A 21,511-nucleotide genomic window follows, 5' to 3' on the forward strand; every position below is an offset into this window, starting at 1 on the left:
TACGTATCTCTAGAAAAGCTGTATAATGGCTCGTAATGCCAATATTTTCTTGCCAATTTATTATCTTCAACTGTCTTAAAACATACATACCTGCTTTTATGCCTCTTTTCTCTTTTCCACTCTTATGTTACCATCAAAGTTGGAGTTGGCTTCAAATGCTTACTCTGGACTGCAGCATTACAACTGCAGTCTTCTTAATTTCCTCAATTACTTTAAGGCAACCATAAAGTAGAGAAGAGAGGTCTCAAATGAAAGTAGATAAAAGTACACATCATATTTCCATTTTACTGAATTGCACAATTGCCTCCCTAGATTCACATGAATAGTACTGACTTTCCAACTTGAGGAGTTAAAATATTTTTAGGTGATCAAAACACTAGTTTCAGGAAGACTTAGTGCTCTTTCAATAGAAATGTTCATCTTACACACACATATACATACACACAGACATATATTCAAACATAGGTAAGATAAAATACATTTCTACAAAATAAAATTCTATAAACTACGTATTATAATTAAACTAAGATCAAATTGTTCTAAAAATGTTCAAAGAACACACCAGAAAATGCTTAAGGTGGAGCCTCAAAGATGACTAGTGTTAACATCAGAAGGAAAACACCTCAGAATTGTAAACAGTTAGTCAAATTTATCTTCAGAATTGTTAGTTATAGGATGAAAAAGTCACGTCATCTCCACAGTGAACTTCACTTTAGTAAAAGAGTAAACATATTTCCTCCACATCAGCTGTAATCAAGGCATTAGCAGTATGCCACAATTGATTATTCTTGGAGCCGTTGCTGAGAAATGGATGTGTAGCACAGGTTTTTATCACTACAGTCTGCAAAAAGCAAGTCCCTTGTTTAGATATCCCACTTGTAATAAGTGACATTATTAGGTAGTTCTTCTATTTAAATGACATAAGGATTTCGTGTATCAGCAGCTTATAATAAATAAGCCCTTTCAATCTGATGATTCCTTTCTTTACACAGAAGTATTTTTTTTATGTTTATAATACAAGTGGTAATAGGAGACCATCTGGTTGTGACTTTTAGCTAAAGTAAATGACATTTAAACAAACAGAAAAACAGCATTAGGATATTCAAGGATTTGAACTATAACCTAAATACACAGTACACAATAAGGGGTTATTAATGTCAACCATATAAAGTGACCATTTTCTAATGCTGCCCAATTAGTGAGATTGTTTTTCAGTTTGTCAAGCAGTTTTATTTAAATATTTTCCAATACCCTGTAAAACAGCTTTATTACTGGCATACTGTCCCTTTTCAAGTTCTCCTTTTAAGAAAACTATATTACTGATACATCCTGAGGACATTTAATCAGTTCTTTTTTAAATGTAAAATTGTCTCTGTTTCTTACATTTCTGTCAATAATAATAATGATGTTATTAACATATTATATAATTTAAAAAGAAAAAAATGTAAGAAATACTACATTCCCTATTCACCTACCATCACTCTACTTCATTTGGTGAACAATATGTCACCTTTTGCATATAACCCTGGAATCCGTGGTAACAAGAACTAAAAAGCTTTAAATAGCTTTACATTTTGATAGGTTAATAAAGGTAAAAATAATTTTTTAATAAGTAGATGTTTCCTTTAACAATTGTGAAAGATTTTTTTTAATATTCCTGTAAATTCTGAACTGCTTTCTCTGCTGTACCTCTCCTATCTTCTTGCTTCCCAACCACTCTGCTGACTATTCACCACATAGAAGTTGAATCACAATTACTCCTCTAACTACAGGATAAAACTATAGGAATATACCAATTACTCCATAATCATATTTCTATTAATATGTCCATTTTCAATATATAGTGTCTGCTATGGCTAGAGGAACTAAAATTCAACAAAGTTTTAATATTTGAAAGATTTTAAAAGTGATTCATTTTACAATGAACAACCACTAAAAAGCAGAATTTTACACTTAAAGGAGTTTGCCAACTACAGGTAATAACTTCACCCATCATTAACCTGCCAAACAAAAGGTTCAAAAGAACAAAATACCTGTAGAGTAGTTAAATACATCCAAAGGGCATATGCATTTCTGCTGAAATATAGAAAATTCTCATTACCACATAACCTAATGAGTAGGCACTGCATCTTCAAGGGCTACTTAGCCTTCATCATACCAAAACCACCATATCATTTCTTGGGCATCAAACCTTCTCTCAAAATGAGAGCAAGGTAGGTTCAGGGTACCTCAATTCTACCATTCCTTTAGAAGATTTAGTTTTTAGTTCAGAGTACTCCAAACTGATACATTAAAGCAAAGCCAGGTGAATTTTTAGTCAGCTTACTAAAATGGCTGAAAAATATCATTCAGTTCAAATAGAAGTCACTTGAAAAAAGAAACACATCATCAGTATGCTGCTGTTCTGCTACAATGACATTCCAACGTTTTCTACAACTTTCATTTATGAGTATGGAAGGTGGTCAGGTAGCCCTCTTAAGGAAATAGCTTAGCTGTCAAGCCTGCTATGAAGACAAGAATGACCAGAGATTGGCCAGTTTAGCAGGAGCATACAGTGTAGTGAGCTACAGGAACACGTATCTTACTAAAAGATAATAACATCATGTACATACTTGGGAGCAAACTTGCAGTAGAAACTAGTAGAAGAAACTGAGTAGAGTAGGGAATCTGAGTTGGTGCAGCCACTGTGAAAAGCAGTATGAAGGTTCCTCAAAACACTAAAAAACAGAAATACCATATGACCCATTAATTCTAGGACTAGAAACAAAACCCCTGATGCAAAAAGATATATGAACTCCTCTTTTTACTGCCACATTATTTACAATAGCCAAGCAATGGAAGCAACCTAAGTGTCCATCAACAGAGGAATAGATTAAGAAGATGTGGTGTATACACACATATACACACAATGGAATATTATTAAGTCATAAAAAAGAAAGAAATCCTGCCATTTGTGACAACATGGATGGCTACAGAGGATATTATGATAAGCGCATTATCAGGCAAAGAAAGATTAATACCATATGATTTCACTTATTTGTAGAATCTAGAGACAAAACAAGACAAAGTGAACAAAACAGCAATAGACTTACAGACACTGAGAAGTGACTGTTGGTTTACATGGGGGAGGGGTTGGGGTGAGTGGGTGGGGAAGGCAAGGGGAATGAAGGGGCACAAAAATTCTCAATCATAATATAAGCTGGGGATGGTAGTGCAGCATAGAGAATATAGTCAATGATTCTGTTAACATCTTCCTATGTTGACAAATAATAACTGCACTGGTGGGGATGAGGATTTAATAATATTGGTAACTGTCAAACCACTGTGTTGTACACTTGAAACCAATGTATGACTGTAATCAACTATACTTCAATAAAAAAAAAGAAAGAAAAGAAACTGAGTAGAAGTAGAATAGGAAGTAGAAGAAAACATGGCTGACCCCTATTCATATACACCCTTCCAGTATTTTCTGTAGTTTGTCTACCCTTCAAGTATGTTTTATGTAGCTACTGGATACCAAATCAAAGTTTGGGTGCTGAGTAATCAGCCATGATCAAAATGAATCCCTGCCATCAATTAATATATGACAAAGAAAGAATATACAATGGGGAAAAGACAGTCTTTAATAAATGGTGCTGGGACAACTGGACAGCTACATGTAAAAGAATGAAACTGGACCACTGTTTTATATATACCATACACAGAAAAACTCAAAATGGTTTAAAGACCTAAGACCTGAAACTGTAAAGAAAACATAGGCCTTAACCTCTTGGATATTGACATTAGTGAGGTTTTTTTGGATACGTCTCCCCAGGCAAGATGAAAAAAAAAAAAAAAAAAGCAACCACAGACATGTATAAATATGGGCATGACTGTGTCCCAAAAAAACTTTAATTACAAGAACAGGCAGCAGGAAGAATGATCATGTAAAGCCCCTGTGACCATAAGCCCTGTGGCTTTTATTACAAGTGAAATGGGGAGCCACTGAGCTCTTTGAGTAGAAGAGTAACTATCAATTTTAAAAAGCATCATTATTTAAAAGATCATTTCAGCTTCTATGTGGAGAGTAGTCAGTAGAATGGTAGAGAAGTAAGAAGATGGGAAGGTACAAGCAGAGAAGGCAGTTCAAAGTTAATTCAAGAAAACAAGAGAGAGATGAACTTGCCTTGCACCAAGATGGCAGCAGTGACAGTGACAAGAAATGGTGTAATTCTGATTAAATTTAAATGACAGTCATCAAGATTTGCTAATGGATTGGATGTGGGGTGAAAGAGGAAGAGAGTCAGGGTTTATCACCTGAGCAAGTGAAAAAATAGACTTGACTTTACTGTGTTGGGGAAGTGTGTGGAAGGAGCCAGTTTGGGAAGGAAAATCAGTTTACTTTTGGACACATTAAGACCAAGGTGATCATTATATACTAATGTAGAGATGTTAGGCAGACTATCAGGCATATGATTCTGGAGTTCAGAAAGAGGCTGCAGTTGGTATTTATTTAAAGGGAGTTAAATTAGATAGTATTTTAGAAAACCATGAGATAGGATGAAGTCACCTAAAGTGTGAGTATGTATAAATTAAGGAAGTTTAAAATATGAACCCTTAGTTACTTCAGGGTTTGGAAGAACCAACAAAGGAGACTCAGAAGCAGCAGAAAGATAAAACCTAGAGAGTGCAGTATTCCAAAAACTAAGTAAAACCAGGTCCCGAAAACAGCTATTTCAAATACTAACAATAGGTCAAATAAAATGAGGACTGAAAGTTGTCCACTAGATGGACAACAGAGAAGTTATTGAGGACCCTTGACACGAACTGTTTCAATGAATGGTGGGTACCAACGCCTAACTGGAATAAGCTCGAGAGAGAATGTGAAGTTCAGAGTGGAGTCAGCAGGCATGCAGAACTCTCCTATTGGAGGCCGTGGTGTCAAAGGAGTTTATTTAGGTGGGAGATTTTATAGCATGTTTGCTGATAAGACCTTACTATACTTCAAAATGACTAACTGTATCACAGTTTCACTGTGTATTAAAATCACAGCCCTGATCGCACAATGTTATCCTCAGAAAGACTGTAAGGTGCTTTTGTCTCTTCATTAGCTCTGTAACAAAATTTTACTGTATTTCCTAAGTCCTGGTTTATATTGCCTAGGGGAAGGATATTACAGTAAATAGGCTTTTACTTTGCATTCTGCCTACCGTATAAATCATTAGGAGAATAACAGTTTCATTTTATGTATTTTCTATTTGTGATCTATTGCCACTTCCAAATAACTAGTTTTGGTAAATTAGTGGCTTCTAAGTAGCAAACTGAAGAACCCCTGGAGTATAGAAAAGCAAGTTATTCATGATGTTTCAGCTGAGTATAATTTGTTTCTTCTGAGAGTCACAAATGAAGCTCATATTCTAGTAGCCAATGCTCACCCACTACCCAAGGAAAGAATTATTGGCCTTGCTACCATCAAAATTATCAAAGCCTACTGCAATAGCATCTTAACATGGACTGCTTAGTTTTCAAATGCCTGATGTAAAAAATAAATCATGGCTTGAGTGTTGCTCACCACCGCACTTTTACACTCTGGAATGAATAAAATGGTTCTACATCACTTAACCAATGATCTGTTTATATTCTTTTTTGCCAACTTATGAACAGTGCTATTTCTTTCATATGCTAAACTCTGTATTCTAGGTTCTAAATGACAATTTTGGTGTTTTGTTTTCTGAAGCACCTACTTAGGAAAAATAAATGCCTAGAATTCAAAACACATTTAATATTCATCTTTACTGTGCAGCTCAGTCAAGATCTGAACAGTAATGTCTTCTTCATCTTATAAACAATTTTTCTAAGAGGATGCATAGGTTAAGAGGAACAAACCCATTTTATACAATACTACACCAATGTGCTTCTGAAAAACACTCTAGAGGGATAGACCCTGCAAACAGCTTGGTTCTCTCTTCAGAGCACTCTAAACTTGGATGACTGTTATAAATCACCTTGATTAATGGAACACATTTGCTCAAGTGGTTCTGTAATAGCTATCCTATTCCTATGGCTTGAAAAACCCAGTAGAACCAATACTGCCCCTCATCAAAAATAGTTCCCTTTCTTTTTAAAAATAATAAAGACAAATGCATTTTAAGGAAAGTACAATTTAATAAAATGGGAGTAGAAATAATAATAGATAGATGATGTTTGGGGAGGAGAACAGAAGCATGGTAAGGATTATACACTCTGGATGGAGCCAGCTACTAGTAGTGTTTGAATTCCAACTGTTTCTTTCACTATTTGAAATAGGGCAATTCATTTAACCTCCTTGTTCAGTTTTCCCATCTGACAATACTACTACTACCTACTTCACTGTGTTGCTACTGTAATGATTAAATAACCCTTGTGAAGAGTTTCAACAGTGACCGATACAGATTAAGTACATAATAAGTATTGGCCAATATCATTAAACTTAGGTCTGTACACTTATAAACACGCAAACCAAAGTGAATGTAATACACTTGGAACAAAATGGTAGGAAATGTTTTCCTTAAACAAAATATTTGAAAAAACTTACACACCTCTCGTTGTCTTCTCTGATTACTTAGCAGAGATTTTATCTAAATCGTTTTGTCCTAATTTGCCTCCTCCACTAACTGTTAAAAAGGAAACATCAATCCTGTCATGCTTGAGTACGTGGACAGTAGGTATTACCATTTATATGATTTGTTGTTTTGTCTGTTAAAAAACTTTCTGGCCTCAAGTATATGCTTGTTGCTAAACTAAGAAGTGACTAGATGGACTCAAGAAATGGTAACAGTCATATGAAGGTGAAAGCATTATGTAAAAATCTGACATTATTTTAAAGAATAAAAGGACACAGTGTCCATGATAAACACCATAGAAAAACAGATTATCTGATACTACCCTATCATCTTCAACATTATCATCATCCTAAGCTAATAATCACTAGCATATTTAGCATTGAATGAACATCAAAAACGTTTGCACAGCTGAACCAGTTTTTAATGGATAGTAAACAAGTAATAGATTATTTAATAGTTTATTGATCAAATTTACTTATAGGGCAGTCAGACGCTATTACAGTTCAAAATAACTTTACAATAATGAAGACAATTTAACTACTAATTATATGCTCATATTGGGGATGAAGATAGAAGTTAATAGATGTAATGGCTATATTAATAATTTGATAGTGACACAGAAAATTTTAAGAAAAATGGAAAATTAAGTTATAAATATCAAAGGAAAATGAGTATATGCTGAGTAAACAGAAGACTGTTCCCTTTTACAGCAGCCATGTGATTGGTGAAAGGAGCTAACACATTACATTTGCTTTTTATTCTTCTGTTCTACTGCTCTTATTCTCTTTTTCTAACTGGATAGACCAAAGGTACATAAAATTTCTAACTGGATAGACCAAAGGTACATAAAATTTCTATTCCAATAATTTGAATAGGATTTTTAACAACAAAACCATAGACTTTACTTGATTTCACCAGATTTTCCACTAAGGAGTCAGTGTAAACACTTGCTATGCCAGGGTCCCAGGTGGCATTTAGTTGTCATGTCTCCTTTGTCTCCTCCAATCTGTGACCTCCCTTGTTTTTTATGACCTTGACATTTTTGAAGAGTAATAGTCAGTTATGTTGCAGAATGACCTCAATTAGGGTTTGTCTGACGTTTTCTCATGACTAGACTGAGGTTACAGCTTTCTTTGAAAGAATGCCAATAAAAGGGATCTGCCCTTCTCTGTGCTTCAGTTCAGGGACTGTGTTAATGTTGGTATGTCTTACTGGCAAAGTTAACCTTGATCACTCAAGATGATGTCTGCCAAGTTTCTCCTCTATACAGTTACAATTTTTCCCTTTCTAATGAATACATTGGGAGAGATACTTTAAAACTATGCAAATACATTATTTTTCCTTAAATTTTTGCTTCATATTTTGACATCCATTAGTTAATCTTGCCTGCAACACATTACTGAGATGTTTATATAGGATTTTAAAAAGAACTAGAATACATAAAATATAATAGCCAAATTGTTCTTGCTATGAACATACTGAAGTTCTACTGAATGCAGCATTTTAACTTATATTCAAAATATGAATAAAAGTTATTTTCTTTCTTCAGTGAATTCAATTCATGTTAATCAACTTGATACCAATGAATAACATAATTTAAATTTTACTTACATAACTATGGCTTTTAAAGAAATCTGATGGACTATTGGTGAGGATTTTGTCTCCTTCCAAACCAATTACTCTTTTACAAATATTTGATTTTGGATCATTCGGACTTTTTGCAATCACAATGTCACCTCTGAGGGGAAAAAAGTCAAAGAAATGTGTTATTTACTAAGCATAAACACATGCAAGGCAAGCTATACTACTTTTGTAAGACAAGTGAAACAAAGCCACACTCTTTGTTCTCACATACTGACCCCCCCTCCCATATTTACCAGCTTTGAGAAACTTTGTGACTGATTTTTATGGGTTAGAATCCAACAATGAGGGTGATGGAAAAGCTATTACAGGATTCTAAAATTTCTAATAATTGCATAATAATTATCTTCTTGCACTGTATCCACTATGTTACTTCCATGTCCAAATTTTTAAAATCAGAACTATGGAGAAAAAATTCCATGTAAATACCACCAAATTAACTAGGCAAAATTTCCCACCTAGCCAGTAGTACTAATTGACTCTAGAGCAAATAAAAAGGTAGAAACATCATTTATGTTTCCCTAGAGCTCAAAGAACTGAAGAATTTCAACATATAAATTATATAACCCTTATAATTTACAGTATAGTCAAAAAGACTTATATTCAACTTGAAAAATACTAAAAGCTGCCCAAACATATACTTCAAGAAATAAACTGGCATATGAAACATATAAAACCAATATGGGTATGATTACATATAGAAGGCATGATTCACAAAAGTAACAATCTAAGTGTATTAGAAGAAGAAAGATCTTTGAAAGTGGAAAAGTAGACAGATGTAAGACAAATGCCCAACCAAGCAGAGCATTTTATTGCACTTTCTGCATAAAATGAGCAATAAGTGAATTCTGTTGACTAACACATATATTTGAAAGGATTTAATATATTTACTTATTTTCTGTACCTAGTTCCAGAATAATTTGATGTCACAATAAAGATGCATATATCAAAATAATATCAAAAGCCATTAAAATAGTCAAATTAGCAACATAGTTAATTGCTATATGTAAGTGTTAAAATGAGTTTTAAACATTTTAGTAGCCAAGCAAAAAGAAATTAGGATTTAACTACCTGGCAATCATTAACTAGTACTAAACTTATTTATTACTAATAGTAATACTATTTGTAGCAATAAATTTAGTAAAATTTATTAATAAGTAAAAACTACTAATAAAATTTAGTTTGGGAAGATAATTTTCCTTAAAATTAAATCAAAGAGGAACATACAAAAAGTATTCTTATATAGAGGAATAAAAGACACCATCTTTATCAGAAACTTTCCAGAAAATATAGACAGTATTCAGGAGGGTTATTTCTTGCAGATATTCTTGATAAGAGTTGAAAGCTATTAAAACACTAAATTCTACCATCTGGATACAGTATAAGGCTACCCTTTTTTGAAAACTGAATACAGTATTTTCATTCCAGCCTACTGGAATCATGTCAATGGGAACTGTTCAGATGAACAAGTGGACAAAATTGTAACATATTAACCATGTTGATTTTTACTAGCTTTGAGGAAAGAAATCTTTTCCATGGGTTTTTTATTTAGCCTAAGTTTATTGACAAAATAATCAACATGACTCTTATTAAAACAAACTGCACTTGAATAGAAACATAAAAATCATGATTCAGTCAAGGTGTTTTTACATAAAGCAATATTAAACTATTTGGGGCCCTCTACTCAGATACATATATAGAGCTTAGATCAAAATACATATCCCTTGGACTCTCAGCTCCTCCAAATAGGGTTTTAAAAGGAACTTAATAGAACTAAGACTTAAATTTTCCTTTCTCATTTATAGTTATAAGCATCCTTATTATCCCCACTATATTGAAAATTTTTGAAAAGGGTCAGTATCTTATTCATCCTAGCATTCTTTATAATACACAGTACACTTTATAAAATAGGTGCTCATTAACTATTTGTTCAAATAAGTAGTAATAAGAAGATAGTGACTGTCTCAAGTATCAATTCAGTGCATTTGACTGAAAAGAGATTCATGAGTCTTAGATACCCAATATGCAGACGATTATTTTGCCTACATGAACGGCTTTAAGTTTATACACTTTTATCTAGTTAGCCAAGAAGTTCAGTTCCTTGTTAAGGTTGCTCAAGAACTATGAGAGTAAAAGCATGTCATTAGCATGAACACAGCTAGCAAAAGATGTCTTGCCAAGGGCCAGAGATTCTCCTGAAATCTCAGAGATCTGTGCTAGAGATAAAAGAAAAAGATTACTCAGGACAATAGTATTTCCAAGTATAAGTTATCAAGTGGCTACCTTGGTTATAAAAGTTACTTCGGTGTATCTCAAATAAATTCCAAATTTTGAGCTGTCCTTCAATCTAATGGGCCTCCTAAATGGAAAGATAACTTCATTTTCAATAGAATATGAAATCCAAATGAAAATTTACTGTAGTTATTTATATTACCCATTTGAATGCAGAGTATCAACTTTAAAAAAAAGATAATATTGAGCTGTTTATTCAAAATATAGTTAGCCAACAAGTTCAGTTCCTTCAAGACGTTCAAGGACTATGAGAGTAAAATTATGTTATTAGCATGAAAACAGAAGCTTGTCTTATGCTACAGGGAAGCTAGGTCTCTAGTTAATCCAAATACTGTATTTTTATTTTAATATAAGTTAAAAAGAAAACAAAGCTAGAACACAACCTGTTATATAAGTTTTTATTTTATAACCACCATATCTTATCAATTCAATATCTTGAAGTTGTTATGAATAAAAGATATTAAGAAGAGGTGTCTAGGGACCATGCTAGACTATATAGCTTGACTAAGAGATAGTTTCTATCTACAGAATCTAAGATGGGTAAAAGATCAGTAAATACAAAGAACAGTTTTACCCTATTCTTGATGAGTTTTTAGTGATAAGAAACAGACTAAAAAAAAGGCCAATAATGGAAGAGTGCCTAAACCAATTTATGCTATAAGCTAAATACCAGCTCAAGTGAGTCAAATTTGTAGTTATGGAGATGAAAGCTGGTGTAGATTTACTTCTTCAAAATTATGAAAAACTAACGGGCCCAAAATTTTAGGACATCAGAGAGGTACCCTTTAGAAAATATATTAAATTACTAATACTTGACACCCATTCAGAAGAAATTATACCCACAGAATTAAGTAAGGATTGGAAACAACACGTAGTATAGGATTTAAAAAGATTTAGTAGCAAACAGTATTTCCCAAGAAATTTTTCGACGTGATATAATTAATCATAACAGATAAGATTCTTAGCTCCCAGCTACATACAGTACTATAATCTAGAACTCATCAAGTACTTATCATAGACTATAGAGAACTAGAGAGTCATCAGTAGAAATACAGCATTTTAAAATAATTTCAAAAAACAAACCACTGATGTAGATATGTAATGTAGTTCTTAAGTCTCTAGTTCTTCACTCAAACATTCCAGGATACTCATCCTCAAAAAAAAGTAGGGTTGAATGTACATTATAAAAGGGACAGCTATCTACTTTGGACAATGACACAAAGGACACAATGCCTGAAGAGACTTTGTTAGTTTAAAGAAAGTGTTGAAATTTCTCAAACTGAGAGAAAATATATGAGTCAAAACTTTATCTAGCTTGTCATTAATTTGGTTATTTACAAAAGATAAAGAAACTGCTGGGAAGACAAAATGCATATGTGTATTTTCACCATAAATTTAACATATCCATGACAGAAATTTACCTTTGGATACCATAAAAATGTCGACTAAGATTTTCTGCAAAGACAATATCTGAATTTTTAATTGTAGGCTCCATTGATGGTCCAGAACACTGAAAAGAGAGATAATTTTGAAAATTGAGTTGTAAACCTATTTAAATATAACATAAATCATCTGAGCAGACTAAAAAGAAAGAAAATCAAGCAAATATTCTTCAGTCTTGGAAGATGATTCATAATAAGCTGGCAGCTCTCAGATAAGTTCAACTCTACCAAGTGACCACCAAGGCTAGAAACACACGCAAATCTATTAAAAACACTTGACCAATAACATGTTATAATACGTGAATAAAATAGTATTATCTATGTTTCTAAATTTTGAACCATCCTGTAGAATATAAGCTTATAAACTTTTATCTAGTTAGCCAAGAAGTTCAGTTCCTTGTTAAGGTTGCTCAAGAACTATGAGAGTAAAATCATGTCATTAGCATGAACACAGCTAGCAAAAGATGTCTTGCCAAGGCCAGAGATTCTCCTGAAATGTCAGAGATCTGTGCTAGAGATAAAAGAAAAAGATTACTCAGAACAATAGTATTTCCAAGTATAAGTTATCAAGTGACTACCTTGGTTATAAAAGTTACTTTGGTGTATCTCAAATAAATTCCAAATTTTGAGCTGTCTTTCTAGATTTTGAACCATCCTGTAGAATATAAGCTCCATGAGTGCAGGGACCTTGTCTCTCATGTTCCCAGCTGTGTAACTAAGGTCAAGAGCAGTGCGTGGCATAAAGTTGATACTCAATAAATATTTGTTCAATGAATAAATGATTTATTTACTTTCTTGCTATAGTCAAATATCATCCAGTGCCCATGATGGTAATTTATTAAGTGGTATCATACTATTCTCATTTAGTTCATGCCTTTCCTTCTCTTCCAAGTGAAGAGCTTACTCATTTGATGGGGCTGCAACTTATATTTTCTACTGAAAAATAGTGTCATAATGAGATGCACTTTAAAGACTTTAATATTAGTATAACTTAAAACAATATTCTTCATGTATACCTCAAAACTGTAATAAATGATCATTACCACTTAAAAAAATCTAAATACAAGTTTCCATTTACTCCATTTATTCATGTAGAAAGCTTTTTACCCAGAACTTCTTACTCAAGCATAAATAACAAAGAACACAATGAAAATTTATGTTTGCTATCTCTGTAGCCCACTGTAGTACCAATGTAAATTTAAAGAATTGCAGAGGGGAGTTTCAGTTATACATATTTATTTGCATTACTCCACCTCAACTTGAGTTTTTATGATGCATTTTACTCTAGCTCAACTTGAGTTTGTATATATGTTTGTAAACTTAGTAAAAACAGCAACACCATTACAAAACCTACTGACTGGACTTTCAATCAATTTATTCCTTCATTTATATGACAAAGGTTAGTACAGTCATGGTTGACTTATGACGCAGTATTAAGAAAAAAGCATGGTAGGGGGGGACAGCCTTAACATTCTAATATTGACACAAGGCAGAATAATCATTTGTTGTAATAACAAAGACAATGGGTAAGAGTAGGAGTTTGGTTGTATATCAACTATATTTCAATTAAAAAATAAAAAATAAGTAAGAGCTTCAAAACTGAGGGGAAAAAAAGAGTGGGAGTTTTGAAAATTGGAAAAATCTGTGTTGAAATTCCAAGTCTACTTAATATCTATAGGATCTAGAACAAGTTAAGCTTGCTTAGCTTCAGTTTCCTCGGATGTATCATAGGTTTCTAATAAGTATCTATAGAGTATAAAAGATTGAATGAGTTAAAAAACGTAAAACATTAAACATATACTGGAACACGGTAAATATTCAGTAAATGATAAAAACTATTTTTATTAGATTATTAGCAGGGCCTTTTGTGCCTCTGTCAGAAACAAAATACAGAATTACATTTAAAGTAATGATTCTTATACTTTATATCAGTGTCAATTCAAACACACTCTCTTAAATCCCAAAATATATAAAGATTTTATGTTTTAACAGTCACACTCTTTCACTAAATAACTTCAACACAAGGAACACATTTTTCTTCATTAAAAAAAGTATATGTTTAAAATGATTTATTTTCTTGTATGTAAAAACTTACCATGACAACACCACCAATGTACTCAAAAGCACAATGAGCTATACAGCCATACTGAATAGTATAGCCAACAAGTCGGAAGGTTTTTCCCAGAACACCACGAAGCATAGTTCTATGCAGACTCTGCCACCACTGGCCTGATGGTAAATTTCAAAAAGTTTCATGATCAATACTATTTAAAAACACTTGAGAAACAGCTCTATTACAAAATATTTTACAATCATCCAGAATGTATTAAATGCCTCAGAGTTTGGCACAGAAAAGAGCTTATTTTCATTTCTACTAAAGATATTTTAAATGGCAAATTATAACCACTCAATATTTTGATCTACTGAACAGAGATTACATTCAAATACTCCTGAGTTTATATATGAATTAGGTAACTAGTAGACTCCGAACTTGTCTGTCCCCCCTCATCCTTTGGTTATTTCTTGGTAGGAAGGCAGATACCTAAGAAAAAATATGAATACTTTCAAAGTACTAATTCAGTTTTTCATATTGCTACCTGCTATACAGTACATCAATTCTTGTTATGATATAAAAGAGAAAGCACTAGGAGGTGCATGGAATAGTTATATGGAAATTCAAGTTTTAAATCAGCTTTTTTTTTAACTTGCGTGATCTCCAATGAATTACTTAGTCTCTCTGTGCATGGAAATAATAATATCTCACAGAATTGTTCTGAGAACCAAATTTGATAATGAATGTCAAAGTGCTTTGTAAATTATAGTTACATTCAGTTGTCAGCCATTAGCTACTGATATTAATAATAAACACATGAATACTATGAATTGGCAGACCATATAAAAATTTTTTTAAAGGCACATAAATCTAAAATATTAATATTATTCTTCTAAAATATTTCTAGTATCTGTCCCTTCCTATTTATCTGTTAAAACTATTCTGAAGAATTTTACAACTAATGGCCTAAGGCTTTTAGGCCTAGGGTACTATATACTATTCACAGATTAAATTTACTAAAACACATCAATAATAATAGTAATAATGTATAAAATTTGCTCAATATTTGCTCTATTTATATATATACATATATATATATAGGCTTTACAAATTAACCTCTGTAAGGCAGTTATTATTATCACCCTCATTTTATAGATGAGAAAAAGGGGCCTAAGAATAGTAAATCTACATAATGAACATCACAAATTTGGAAAATGATGGAGTCAAGAACTTAACCATTATGTTATACTGACTCACATATTACTCCCCTGCTCTCATAACCTCAATGACTCCGTTAGATCAAGTACAGATAATTTAGCCTCATTTTCAGGATCCATGACAGATGGCTCCCATCCCATTCTCAGTTTCCAACATGATCTTCCCTGATGCTCCTACATGAACTGACCAACCAATCACAGTGGCCTGTTCTTAAGAAACTGGCCAATAACCAGTTATTTATGGCAACACCAATGCCTGTAAGTCTTCAGTATACCCATCATCTATCCATTTGTAACTCTTCTCCAAATGCTCTTAATAGGCAAGATTTCCTTTCTCCTCTGAGTTCCTATGGTTCTTAATAGTCATTTTTTTATGGTTAAGAATACTGTTTACAAATTGGTAAGTGTGAGTTTGTATCCTGGCTTCACCACAACCGATGGCCTTAAGGAGGTTATTTTTGCCTCAAATTTAGCTGTAAAACTGGGCTTAATTTCAGTACCTATCTCAGAGAGTGAGGATTACATGTGATCAGTCTGTATAGCAGAGTATTTCAATAAATGCTCGTTACTGTATCATTCACTTAGCAATCAGGACATACTGTAAAACTTCATAACATTTGTTGTATTTTCAAGTGTCTAAGTTTCTCACTAACTTATCTTTAAGTAAAGTAATAGAATTTTAGAACCCACAGAATAGAACTCTACATCTTTTACTAGTGTTTTATTACCTAGTGTTTGTTCACCTATGGAACATTTACTGCATCTTCTTCCCTAATGTCTTCCCTGGCACCATGCCAGGAGATGTTACTTATGCTTTGTATCACTCATATATCTTATGCATGCACTGATTATAATACTTAACCTTACTATATTGCTTATATCTCTTCCCTTATTACATATTATACTTGTTTATATGTCCATGGGTAGAGACACATGCATTAGTCATCTTTGAATCCTCTGAATCAAAAGAGATAGTAAATAGAAGGCTTGTCTGAATTAATGAATACTGAACCCAAAATACCTTCCACATCTTCAGTATGATTATAATGTTTAAAAAGATGATCAGAAGATTATTAGACTTTAAGTTAAACAAGAGACATATTAATGTCATACTCACTGAAGAAATAATTGTCAGTAACTTATTAAGTCCTTCTCATTATATCCTTCAGATAATCTGAAAAATAACTCCTCCCATCACCATCAGTAGGACTCTGGCTTAAAGTTTTAACTGAAGCACTTTAAAAATTAGTCATTTTTAAAACTCAATAAATAAAAAGTGTGATTTAAAAATAAAAATACTTTGTAACTGGAGCTCTATTAATGTAAGACTCTTAAGAGGAATAACAAAATAACAATAGAATATGAAGTTAATTAGGTTGTCTAAACACTCCTTGCTTCAACTATAAAACTAGAGAAAGAGTGGGGCTAAGTTCTAAAGCTTAGTTTTGGAAATGTGATCTAAGAAAATTAATCCTAAAAAGTAGTGAAATGGATATTACATTTTAAAACTAAAATACAAATGAGCTTATCTGATTTTAAAGAGGGGATATATTATAAAACAAGAGGAAACATATGGCACTTACCATGAAGATGTTATTAATAAGGATAAAAGGTGAAATTAGAAAGTAAATCACATAGGAATCTAGCAAAATCTAAATCATCTGGATTATGAAAGAGTTCACTTGGCTAAAAAAAATAATACTAAAAATATAAAAATGCTGCAACTGTACAATGATTCTAATTTACTGAGAGGGCTTATAATTAACTCCCATTCACAAGTAATTGGGGCCATAAAGCCTTTTTTCATTACTCAGACAACCCAACTCCAAATATAATGTTTTTAATGAAATTGTGTCATAAAATAATAAAATTCACAGATGAGAGTGATCAGAAGAAAGTTAACAGGCACTGTTTCTTCCCTACAGATATTAGCAACAAAATGGAGTCTGAAGTGTCGATTTTAGTCTCTTAAGGTGAAAAGAGAGCTATGAAGCCATTTAGAGAGGATCTGAAGATAAAGACAATTTGGCTTTGTATTTTAAAGGTACCATGAGTAACTGAAATTGAGATTATGAGCTGACAGATTTTTTTAAAGAGGTATCTTAAGAGTGGAAAGTAGCATTCATTTAAGACATAAATAAACCTCATACTGCTGGAGCTCAGTAGCTCTACTAGGAAAAAGGGATTGAAGCAGAGGCCCTAAACCTCTGGTTTACAGTTATTTCCAAGGGTCCATGAATCTGTATACATGAGCCCGTTACAGGTATCTTCTGTTTGTCCTTCAGATTCTCCACACTGCTCCCTGCCCTTGAAAAACTGACCTATATGAACTACATCAAGGCACTCCTGCAACCTTTGACTGAACCTAATCAAGAAGTCAGAGGAAGGAAGGGTTATGTATTTTCCTGTCTCCTTCCCTGTTAAGTCCTCTTAGGCTGGCTAGCAAAGGTCGCTGAATTTCCAAAGACAATCTACTTATAGAGGCATCCCTCTCCTTCTAGGTTACTGTAACTTCTCCCTCCTCTGGTTCCTTTAGGGCCTAGGAATAAAAACAGATCTACTGATACAGGCTCTTGTACTATACCTGGTGATTCCCCTACATCCTGCACACAACTCCGTAATTAGTTTCTGTAAATCAATTTTCATTGAATATCCTAATTTGAGTGTGTCAGATGTTCTGCATAGGACCTTGACAATTTAATACACTTGCTAAAAGAACAATTCTTACCATATAGAAGTTTATGATATTTGATGATGATAATGAGAGAATTCTCATGAACAGGCACCTTGTAACACTGCTGATGAAAGTGCCAAATATACACACATATATACAAATACATACATACACACATACATATGCATATGTGTATGTGTATATATATGGAGAAATAGAGAAAGCTAGTGTGGCAAAACATTTACTATAAATTCGGATAGAATGTATATGAATGCGCACAGTATTATTTTTTTCCAACCTTAATATAGTTTTGCTTTTTTTTTTTTAAGAAAAAAAGAGACTCTTGGCAGGGTAAGGGTGACCTCAGTCATTCAGTCATTCAATCATTCAACAAATACTTATGCAGCTTCCACTAAATGCCAGATACTGTGTCCAGCCCTGGAAATGCAATAGTGAACATGATGCCTGTCCTTATAGAGCTTATAGTTTATTGGGGCATATGTTACACACATGCAAAGTAAACAAACACACACATAGACCTATTAAATAATTTCTGTAAAGAAAAAAAACTGGTTAAAGAGATAAAGAATCATGGGTGGGATATATTTACTTTAGGATGAATCAGGAAAGAATTCTGCAAGGAAATATGAAAGTTAAATTCTGAAAGATAAGTAACAGCTATGGAAAGGAAAGGGAGAACATATGGGCAGATGAAACTGCATGCATGTGCTTAAGGAATGAAAGGAAGGCTGGAGCATTGTGTGAAGGACATTTCATGAGACTAGAGAGAGGCAAAATTATTCAAGATATTGTAGAATTTTGGATTTTATTCTAAGAGTAAAGGGAGGCCACTGAAGGATCTTCAGGAAGAGAGTAACATGATCTAATTTACAATTTAAGATCATTTTTATTGCTTTGTAGAGAAAGGACTATACTGGGGCAGGATTAAAAATGCCTGGAGGGCAGTTAGGCTGGACCAACTACAGTGGTGGCAATGGAGATGGAAAGAAATGGATGAATTTGAGAAACGGGAGGCAAAATAAATGGAAAGGAAAAGGAGAGAATCAGTATGACCTTCAAGTTTCTGGATTGAGTAACTGGGTAAATGGAGGTCTTCTACATGGTTCTACTCAGATCCACATTTGAGGTGGAAAATGGAGGGTCTAGTCTGGATGATGTTGAATTTGATGTTTGTGAGACATTCAAGTGGACATGTATGAGATTGGGACTCAAAGGAAATTCCAGACATGGAAAGTCTTGAAAATATAATTCCTATCTCAGTGAGGACTGCATTCTACTGCAAACAAAAGAAAACTAGAGTAACAGTAACTTAAATAGTAATTAATTTATTTTCTAACAACACTAACTGCTACATCCAAGATATGGGCAGAAAGAAGAAAGCAGTTTTGATCAAGAGTTTACTCCCTACTGATTTTTGTCTTTTTATCTAGAAAAAAACCACCTTCATCCCATCTACATCTAAGTGGCCAAAACTATATAACTAAAAGTAAAAAGGGATGCTGGGAGAATATTAGTGTTTTCTTTATAAGCTTTATAGCACTACTTGACATTTAAAAATCACCAAAGTATTATCTGAAAAAAAGAAAACCTTTAAAAAAAATATGAAAAGGAGATGTGGAAATGTAGACTACATATACACTGAACTCTCTGGAAAAGTTTGACTATGAAGACAAACTAAACAATAGAGCAGCATTTTTCATACTCAGCAGTATTGCCATTCAGGGCCAGATAATTCTTTGTTGTGGGTAGCTATCCTATGGCACTGCAAGATTTTAGCAGCATCCTTGGCCTCTAGATCCTCTTCCCCAGTTGTTACAAACTAAAATGTCTCCAAGACTTGGCCAAATGCCCCCTGGGATGCAAAACCACCCAACAAATGCAATAAATAGGAGGAATGTGGTTCTGACCATGTTTTTTTAAAAAACAGAAACATGGTAGCATATGCTTGAAAGTCAATAACAATCCCATAGGGAGAGAAGCTAATGGTAAGGGAGAGACTACTGATGGCTGGGGTGCAGGGAAGGAACTAGAGACAGATGATTACACACTGAAGTAGAGAAGGCAAGAGGACGACCTCAATGCCAGTTGTGACCGATTGCTCATATCAGATTAACCTTCTTGGTAAAGAGAAGACGTACTGATTGAAAACAAGATTGCATTCAATCAAAGTGTGTATAAAACAATTATAAAATCTGGGTAAAGTACATAAAATAGCTGTTTAAAGGTATTAAGCAGCAATCTAGGCTGGATTTGAGGGGCAAGGATCTATGAGAGAAGAGAACATAAGGTAAGCTCCACATTCACTTGGCCTCTTCTCTGACAGTATTGGCAAATTCACAGCACAGGAAAATAAGAGTTTTAACAGAAAGTGGCAGTCCCATTTGGCCAAGATAGAAAGTGGAATTTATGGCTGTCAAAGTAGATGGCACATGAGGGTCAAACTGTAGACAGGAAGGAATCACAAGTCTACATTAAATCTCCCAAAGAGGTGCTAGTCAACTCTTAAATTGCCACCCAGAGTAAGACTCCCAGAATCCCATCAGAAACCAGCAGATAAAAGGCTAGAAACCTAAGCAGAGATGTTAACAACCACAGAAAAAACATAATGTGAGGGAGACAGAGGTTGGACTTCAAAACCCTCTAAGACTGAACATGTTAGTTAGGACTACACTGAGGTCACCACTGGGAGTGAGGGCAAAACTGAAACAGATCAGTCTTAACAAAGAATATGATCCTTAACAGGATTAAAGTAACCTGTTAATACACAATCAACCTGCTCGGGAAAAAAAAACCAAAACAAAAATAGGAAGAATTAGACATTAATAATTCCTAGTTTTTTTTATAACCTTGGAGTGGGAAGGCCTGTTTCAAAAAATTGAGATACAATTCACATACCATAAAATTCACTCTTTTAAAGTGTTACAGTTCAGTGGCTTTTAGTTTATCCATGAGGTTTTTAGTATATTCAGAGGGCTTTGGTATAGCAATCACCATTATTTAATTCCAGAACATTTTTGTCATCTAAAAAAAGAATGTAGCCTCCCCCTACCCCTTTCCTTCTAGCTCCTGGCAACCATGAAAAAAGTTGGGAGATTTGTATAAAGAATTCCTACTCTACCTAGTAAACAATTTGTTGCTTTTTATTCCCTATCACATTTACATTTTTAAACATTGAGTCATTAATATAAAGAACCAATGCCTTTAAAAGGGAGCCTTTGTAGTTCATCAAATAATAGAAAAGCTAGGAAAAAAGAAATGAAAGCAACTATGACTGTGTCACATAATAGAGAAAAAGAAATATATAATAATCCTCCCCAGAAAACATTTTAAGAGCCTCTGTTTAAAATATAGTAAAACTCCATATAATCCTGGTGTAAGGGAGTAAGGCTGATAACTACTTTCAACGTTTACCTACATTATGGATGAAAAGATTTCTTCCTGTAACGTAAATTTAAAAAATATTATGTGGGATGTAGGTAATAGTGGTGTCTTACCAATGGGTTTCAGCCCTAAACAAGTTCACTATGGATTCAATGTGACCAAAGAAATGACAGTAGAATGTCCTTTGGGTGAAAGGGTTTATACCCAAC

General features: G+C 33.5%; 1 protein-coding gene across 4 annotated transcripts in view; it reads right to left on the reverse strand.

Moving 5' to 3' along the window:
- Window positions 1–21,511, reverse strand: part of IMMP1L (inner mitochondrial membrane peptidase subunit 1) — an 80,174-nt gene that overhangs the window by 29,008 nt on the left and 29,655 nt on the right. For 3 of the 4 annotated variants that reach the window (XM_036891835.2, XM_036891836.2, XM_036891837.2), the window contains 3 exons: window positions 14,052–14,185; window positions 11,936–12,024; window positions 8,193–8,319 (listed from right to left, as the gene is read on the reverse strand). In XM_036891835.2, coding sequence (XP_036747730.2) covers window positions 8,193–8,319; window positions 11,936–12,024; window positions 14,052–14,156 — 321 coding nt within the window. In that variant the 5' untranslated portion in view covers window positions 14,157–14,185. Of the gene's footprint in view, window positions 1–2,612; window positions 2,718–8,192; window positions 8,320–11,935; window positions 12,025–14,051; window positions 14,186–21,511 lie in introns of those variants that run through there. The other variant, XM_057507531.1, reaches the window with a different exon arrangement.

This window comes from Manis pentadactyla, chromosome 9, assembly GCF_030020395.1.
Source record: "Manis pentadactyla isolate mManPen7 chromosome 9, mManPen7.hap1, whole genome shotgun sequence".
NCBI lineage: Eukaryota > Metazoa > Chordata > Mammalia > Pholidota > Manidae > Manis > Manis pentadactyla.